This window comes from Asparagus officinalis, chromosome 5 (genome assembly GCF_001876935.1).
Source record: "Asparagus officinalis chromosome 5, Aspof.V1, whole genome shotgun sequence".
Lineage (NCBI taxonomy): Eukaryota > Viridiplantae > Streptophyta > Magnoliopsida > Asparagales > Asparagaceae > Asparagus > Asparagus officinalis.
Genome location: NC_033798.1, coordinates 46,693,299 through 46,702,415, shown reverse-complemented (window position 1 = coordinate 46,702,415; position 9,117 = coordinate 46,693,299). Strand labels below are relative to the sequence as shown.

The 9,117-nt window shown below is 28.7% G+C and overlaps 1 protein-coding gene across 1 annotated transcript in view; it reads left to right on the top strand.

Annotated features, from left to right (window-relative positions):
• LOC109841792 (carbonic anhydrase, chloroplastic-like) overlaps positions 1 to 7,325 on the top strand; it is a 17,802-nt gene extending 10,477 nt beyond the window's left edge. Inside the window, exons 4-6 of the mRNA XM_020410732.1 lie at positions 4,961 to 5,077; positions 5,382 to 5,435; positions 7,236 to 7,325. Coding sequence (XP_020266321.1) covers positions 4,961 to 5,077; positions 5,382 to 5,435; positions 7,236 to 7,325 — 261 coding nt within the window. The remainder of the gene's footprint in view (positions 1 to 4,960; positions 5,078 to 5,381; positions 5,436 to 7,235) is intronic.

The window sequence follows — 9,117 nt, the reverse complement described above, 5'->3', positions numbered from 1 at the left end:
CGAGAGAGAGAGGCGGCGAAGGTGATGATGAACAGTGGCTGCGGGTTTGATTTTTTTTGAACAGGAGAAACATATACCTATATATATATAGGTAATTAGGGTTAGGGTTAGGGTTAAATAATTAAAATAAAATAATTATAGGTATTTAAAAAATAATCTAATTACAGAATAATTATCTATAATTAAAAACGTACATGTTGTGCTATTACAACAATTGATACGAAATAGTCGAAAGATACTCATATTGTCGAGAGAGAGAGGCGGCGAAGGTGATGATGAACAGTGGCTGCGGGTTTGATTTTTTTTGAACAGGAGAAACATATACCTATATATATATAGGTAATTAGGGTTAGGGTTAGGGTTAAATAATTAAAATAAAATAATTATAGGTATTTAAAAAATAATCTAATTACAGAATAATTATCTATAATTAAAAACGTACATGTTGTGCTATTACAACAATTGATACGAAATAGTCGAAAGATACTCATATTGTATAATTAAACAAGAGTAAATAATAATAAAAATATATTAACTTACATTTAAAATCAAATAATTATGGGACAATTACGTACACAGTAAAACGTACTAGTTATACTAATTCGACAGATAATATGTAACAATAGAAATAATACAACAATTTATACTAAAGATATGTAATTAATAATACAAATTATTATACGAAATAATTCATAATAATATTAATAATACGATATATTATTTAAAATGATACGTAGTAGTACCGATAACACAACAAATTAATTCTAGAAATTTTTACTGCATAAAATAAATTTATAAATATCAAAATCATTTCAATAAATATATAATCAGATTTTTAAATCATAGAAAATTGTAGAAAATCGAGAAAAATAAAAATACTCTTTTAAAATAATAAATAAATATTTTAAAATACTAGAAAAATTATTTTAACTAGTATCAAAAATTCACGGTCCTTACAACATTATAGTCTGAAATACCAAAGTTTGTTATATGACAAGTCTCATAACGATGTAACTACCTAATACAAGGGAAGTATAGAACTGATATAACAACAAGTGATCACTGTTGCTGAGCTTGCCCCTCGAAATACTCTCGGTCCTGCGAATAAAGAATGGTTCCCGAATTTGGGGCGAACAAACCCCAGAGGAGTCAGAAAACTCCCAGCAAGCATGTAAAATGAGGAAATTGTGCTCGTGTATAGGATTCGAACTCATGACCAATGACTTAGTAACCAAGTCTTGTGACCACTAAGCTAAGCACAAACATGTGAAATGTATTGTTGCAGAAGTACATATAATAATTAAGTTCTGATTACTATATTAACAAACTTATTAGAAGGAGGGGTTTGTAAAATAACCGGAAAATACGTAATTTGTCTAAACTGGGCCAAAACGAATATTAAAAATATTATCTGAATCTTTAAAATTTATTTATTTTCTTGTTAGAGAAAAAAAAATCATTATCTAAAATAAAAATGCTTACATTAACTTTGGGCATACAAACTTAATCCACAATAATTATGTAACATGGAAACTAATATTGAAAAAGAAATTAAAGAGGAAATTTTGCTTGCATAATAGTAATAAGAACAAATTCTTAGAGAACTCAAGAATAATAGAATACTACGAATTGAGATCATAAACAAAAATATTCAACAATAAGCAAGACAAAAATGCTTGCATAATAATAAGGAGAACGAACTCAACAAAAGCAAGACAAAATGCTTGCCTATATTTGAACTCTGAAGTTGAAATCCATATCCGTTCCGTCTCCTCTCAATTAGCCAATCTCTCGTTCCTCCTTCTTTTTCTTTTCTTATCTTATTTTTCTTTCTTTCTCTCTCTCTTTATTTCGTCCAGTGAGAAACTTTTTTCCCCAATAAGAATGAGTTTGTGAGAGGGGTTTTTAAAAGATGATAAAAGGGGGATTAGGTAGAGTAGGTAAAGGTTTTGTGAAGATTACATTGTATTTGTTAAAGATGCTAGAGCCTATATACCATAAGCGTGAAGAGTGTGTGCATAGGATGTAATATAGCATGTAGTCATTGTTCAGGACAAAACAACAGGTCACAAGGAAGTTTTAGCCGCCATATAAAAACAAGACCACCCCTTTGAATCTCATACTTAAAAATGCAATATTTCACATAACCCCAAAAGAATATTAATCAAGTTTGACTAGCCTTAGTTAACCAACCTAACACGTTACTCTTCCTTTTTCCACAAAGGACAAAGCCATTAATCAAGTAAATTTCTTCACGTGGCTCCCCTCACATGGGTGTTGTTATCACATAGTTGTCTTATCCTCCATCCACTATTTCCTTTGCTACTTTACCCTAATCATTTAGTAACATTGATTCAGTGTAAATTTCATAAATTATATGTTTGATAAAATTTTACCATAAATTTTCAACCATCAAATTTCACATACTATAGAAAAACTACCTATAAAATGTCATGAACTTATGCTTAGGATGTACTAACTATATTAATCTTTTAGATAGAAAGAGTGAGGGAGACAGTTGTTAGAACCGGATTAGAACATTAGGTAAGGTTAGAGGGTATTACATAATGTCTGTGTAGATGATTCGAAGTCCGTCAGTCATAAAGTAGGAATAATCCTCGAATAAATTTTCAAGTTTTTTGTAGAAAGATGATTCGAAGTCCGTCAGTCATAAAGTAGGAATAATCCTCGAATAAATTTTCAAGTTTTTTGTAGAACCAGATGGTACTTTGAAAACGATTTAAAGTAGGAATAATCCTCGAATAAATTTTCAAGTTTTTTGTAGAACCAGATGGTACTTTGAAAACGATTTAAGCCTGTATCATAACGTTCCTCGTCGAACCATGAACCCCAAGGATGAAGTTCATAGAATGTAGAGATTTCCCAAATTTGTAAGCTCGGAAAATAGTCAGGATATATGAGAAAAATGGGTATGTTTGGTACCAAGCACAAAAAGTTGTGCTTGGTAGTGAGGTGTCATAACCCCCTCCACTCATTCAAATGGTTTCATATCCTCATGCACTCATCAACCCATGTTGTGAATTAGATGTTGTGAATTAAAAATACTTTTATTTATGAAAATTAATTTATATAAAAATATTGGATCCTTAAAATTAATGAGACATGCATTTTTTGTAGGAAAGTAAATGTCTCATAAAATTTTTTTTAAGGATCCAATATGTTTATATAAAGTAGTTTTCCTAAATAATAGTATTTTTAATTTATATCATCCAATTTTTATTACTAAGATGGTATTAATTATCAAACAAGGTAATATTCTTTACAACATAAAGTCATATAATATTAAAACTTATTTCTATTATTTAATAGATATTGTAATAAAATATGTACATAATATAAATATTTAATAATATAAATAATGTATTTATTTTAATATTGTTACTTAAACTAATGATTATATTATTATTTAATAATTATACTCTTAAATAAACTGTTCAATAACATAATAATAAGGAAATTTAAATAACTATTAAATGTATGATAATAATAGTTTAAGTACTAATAATAGTATAACTTAAAATTATTAATCATATGTTAATAAAATAACTTTTGTTAAAATATTATATATAATTTATTAAATATATATTAAACAAATAATGTCACGCGTAAAGCACTGCATTCATATATATATTATTATATATATATATTATATATATATATATATATATTATATTATATATATATATATATATGATAGTATATATATATATATTAGAGAGAGAGAGAGAAGAGACGAGAGAGAGAGAGAGAGAGAGAAATTGGTATGCTTAGTACCAAGCACAAGATTTTATTATTAGTAGTGATGTGGCATATTTCCCTCCCATCATTAAAATGAGGGCCCATTTACATGATTTGGAGAGTGGTTGAGAATTGAATGGATAGTGGATGAGAATATGACACTCACTACTAAGTATCAAATTTGTGCTTGGGTACCAAACATACCAATTTATATATATATATATATATATATATATATATATTTATATATATTATTATATATATATATATATATATATATATATATATATATATATATATATATAGAGAGAGAGAGAGAGAGAGAGAGGAAATGGGTATGCTTGGCGTACCAAGCACAAATTTTGTTCTCTGTAGTGATGTGTGTCACATCCTCATCCACTCACTACCCATGTGATGTGGTTTCATATTTTTAATGAGTGGAGGGGATGTACACATCATTATCCAAGCACAACTTTTTTGCTGGTACCAAGCATACCCATATGCTCTTATCATATATATATATTATATTATATTATATATATTATATATATATATATATATATATATATATATATATATTATATATATATATATATATAATCATTATATATATATTAATAATGGTATGTTTAGTACAAGCACTAAATTGCTTGTGCTCGTACATTACATCTATCTCTCTCCTCTCTCTCTCTCTCTCTATATATATATTATAATTAAATTTATTATATATATTATATTATATATATATATATATTTAATATTATATATAAGATGATGCTTGGTACGCACAAATTTGGTGCTTGGTAGTGAGGTGTCAATTTCTTTCACTCATTTATCTTGCCAGCACTCCCAACGTGGTGAGTATGGGATCCCAATTTCAATGAGTGGAGGGATTGACCTCCCTACCAAACATTACTTTTTGTGGCTTGGTCTTATATATTATATATATTATATATATATATATATTATATATATATATATATTATAACTTTCATTCAACATTTGTTCATCACTAAATGGAAGAATAAAGTTTCCAATTTATATATAAACTTGTCAACATCGCTAGATAAGAAAAATAATGTCTAAAATGTAAAGTAGAAATCCTATATAAACAACCTAAATTCTTGTAAAAAAGATAAAATTTACTGATTTATCTCCTTTCTTTATATGATTTTTCATATTTTTATTGGGGAAAAAACAGTTCATGGTGTTCGCATGTGCGGACTCGCGTGTGTGCCCGTCGGTGATCCTCAACTTCTCCCCAGGAGAGGCCTTTTATGCTGCGCACATCGCCGCCATGGTCCCACCTTACGACAACGCTTAATTATATTATTATTAAAAATAATGTTATGGGCACACCCCCTAACACACCACTAACCACACCCCCTCTCCTATCGTTACCGTAAACCGGGCTCCACATAGGATTTTAAAAATTTTAAAATTCCATGTGGGGCCCGGTTTACTGTAGCGATGGGAGATGGGGGTGTGGTTAGTGGTGTGGTAGGGGGTGTGCCCCTAACACCACTCTATTATTAATAAATTCATACCCACCTTCTCTTCCGCATACTATGACCAGTGGGCCCTGCATTTAATGATTATTGCGTTTTCTTTTGGGAATGCAGACCAAGTTCTCAGGAGCAGGGGCAGCCATTGAATACGCGGTTCTTCATCTCAAGGTCAGACTTCTCACACTTAATTCTTATCTTGGTTTATTTATTTTAGGGAAAAATGTTTCCAGCCCCTAAAATAAAATAAAAACGCGCTTCCCCCTTCTTCTAAGACTTTTTCAACTGGTATTTTGTCCTTAAAAATAATTTTTTTGTTCTCTGAGCCCCAACGCACAAAACCCAAGAGATTAAAATATGTGAAGATCATAATACTATTCTCTCTCTCTCTATCATGATGTTATTGTGATGATAGTTAAAATGATTGATAGGGATAATTATTTTATTATTTTCGTTTTTTATTATTTTCGTTGTTAATGAGGGGAGCTAAGTGTTTTTGTTTGTATTGGGAGATTGTTAAGGTTACGGGTTAATTGTTAATGTTACAGGTCAGTTGTTATGATTATGGATCAGTTGTTAAGGTTTCGGGTCAGTTGTTAAGATTATGGATCGGTTGTTAAGGTTACAGGTTGGTTGTGAAGGTTACACGTTGGGATATATATGTATATATATTTTGAGTGGCATTAAAACTTTGAGTCACTTGGCCTAGTGGTAAAGTTTGGAAGGTTGGACAAGAAGTTAGGGGTTCAAACCCCTACAACAACAATATATATTTAAGGGTCTTTGATTGGGCTCTTTGTATTCTAAAAATATTTTTAGAATATTCCTTGTTAAGAATAATGGTTGGTTGTAAATGTTACGAGTTGGTTGTTAAGATTATGGGTTTGTTGGTAAGGTTACGGGTTGGTTGTGAATGTTATGGGTTGATTGTTAAAGATATGCATTGGTTGTGAAGGTTGCGCTTTGGTTGTGAAGTTAACATATAAATCAACCCGTAACCTTAACAACAAACCCGTAACCTTAACAACCAACCCGTAACCTTCACAACCAATGCATAAACTTCACAACCAACCATTATCCTTAACAACGAATATTTTAAAAATATTTTTAGAATACAAAGAGCTCAATCAAAGACTCTTAAATATATATTATTGTATATATATTCCAACGTGTAACCTTCACAACCAACCCGTAACCTTAACAACCGACCCATAACCTTAACAACTGACCCGTAATCATAACAAATAACTCGTAACCTTAATAATCTCCCAATATAAACAAAAACACTTAGTTCCCCTCATCAACAACGAAAATAATAAAAAACAAAAATAATAAAATAATAATCTCCATCAATCATTTCAACTATCATCACAGTAACATCATGATAAAGAGAGAGAGAGAGAGAGAGAGAGAGAGAGAGAGAGAGAGAGAGAGAGAGAGAGACAAGAGAATAGAAGGATTCACGTGAGGGAGAAAGAGAGATATAAACTAGGTTAGTGGGAACCACTACAAACTTCATGACATTTGAAAGCCCATAAAGTTGTAAGCCCAATCAAGCTCTCTGTCAGTTTTTTTTTTTGTTTTGGGGGGCTAGAAGCATTTTCCCGTTTATTTTAAGGAGACATGGGTTGTTGGATTAATCTTGTCTCTTATTTGTGCTCTCTGTTAGTTTAGACCCATATAGATTATATAAGGGAGAAAATTTCAAGAATATCAATATCACATCTGTCAAATATATCTGAAATGATCCAACTTTAATTGTACAACATGGGAGTTTTTGATTTATAGCGCACAAATTTTATATATTCGATAGAGCTTTACAAGTTCTAAAGTCCATTGTGGATTAATAATGGGATCATAGTTTGACGACTTTTCCCACCTTGAAGAAACTAGTTTATTGACTTTTATTGTACAGTGCGAAAATGTTGATTTTTATATTTGATTTTCTAACGGGAGAAGTTTTGACAACAGGTGGAGAACATAGTGGTAATTGGACACAGCTGCTGCGGTGGAATTAAGGGACTCATGTCCTTCAAGGGCGACGGAAGTAGTGGAACGTAAGAATCATCTATTCTCATAAATCTCAGCATAATATCTTCTTTTTTCCACACACTTGTCTATGTAAAATCGTTCAGGAAATCTACACTTCCAATCTAGTCATACTTCCTTTAAAAGTACGAGTTCGGAAAAATCTTTTCATGGTCAGTATTACCCTCAACTTTTTAAAATATTACATTGTTATCCTAATATATTCTAATTATCTTATCTTTTTTGAATTAGTAACTAAATGATTTATCATATTTAAAACGAGACTTAACATATTATTGGATAAAGAAAATACGTTTGATATAATTCAAATCATTTACTTTTTCAGTTCATAGAGAAATCTAAAAAACAAATCCTCCAAGTTTTTTAATTTGCAAAAACAACCTTATAAATTTAAAATTTTATTAAAACATCTTTAAAATTATAAATTTTACTTATTTCAATTCAGTGAGAAATCTAAAAAATATATAATAGCTAGAAACTAAAAAAATTTTGACTTTGGAGAAAGTATCTTGTAAGTTTTAAAAATTATAAAAATACCCCTAAAAATTCAAAATTTATTAAAAAAACACATTCAAAATTTTAAACTTATAAGCACACTAAAAACCTGCAAATAACACAAACAACCCCCAAAATTTTATGGAATTTATAATAAATACTCTGAACTTTTTACAAACTACAAAATAAAACCCACAGAATTGCAAATTTATAAAAATCTAATAATTTCTAAGCTAATAGTACATTAAAAATATAGGAATTATAAATATCCCCTACATAATTTATAATTTAAAGAAAACACCCTGAGAATTTCAAACTTATTAATAAATTGAAAGCATAGGAATTATAAATAGTTTATAAATAATTACAATCTCTAGAAAAGGCTTAAAAGTTTAAAAAATTATAAAACGCCCCTAAAATTCATAATTTATAAAAAAATACTATGTGAATTTCTAACCTATGGACACAAAAATGAATATACGAAATTACTAACAACCCCTAGAAAACTAAAATTTGACAAAAAATATCATACTCACTTTAAAAGTATAGATTTAGGGAAAACCTTTCATGGTCAAAATTATCCATAACTTTTTTGAAAAGAACATAAATGATTGAAAATCTATTAAATTTTAAATTTACAGAAAAAACACCCTTAAAGTTTAGCACGTTGTAAATTACCTCTCCAAAGTTTAAAATTTTTCAATGATTTTTTGAATTTTTTTTATTTCAATGTAATGTTTAATAGTTTTGTGTATTTATAAATTACAAAATTTTAGAGTATTTTTTTATAAATTTTTAAATTTTTTAGGGTGTTTTTTTTGTAGTTTTCTAAATTTTTATTGTGTTTTCAGTATAATGCATAAATAAGTCAATTAATTATGATATTAAAGAGTAAGTCGTTCTTAAGATTATTAGGCTATAGTTAAGTGTACAACACATCACTATTCCTAGATAGTGTAATTTATATATGCAAAATTTTTATATAAGATCCTTTATGAATTGAATGGTCACCCATCTTTTGAAGACTTTAAGATACTAATATAGTTAAGTGCGCACATCATTATTCCTAGGCAATATAGTTTATATATGTAAAATATTTTAGATAATCTATATAATGGTTAAAAAGTTTTTGATTTAATGTATTATTTTTTTATAAATTATATTTAATGTGATCCACCATATAATTTTGATTGTGGTCATCATAAATTTAATATGTTTGATTGATTGACTATAAACGTATATAGACCATAGATTACTTTACTTTCTCACATGAGCTAATATTTAGTGTTTAATAATTTAAATTATTATT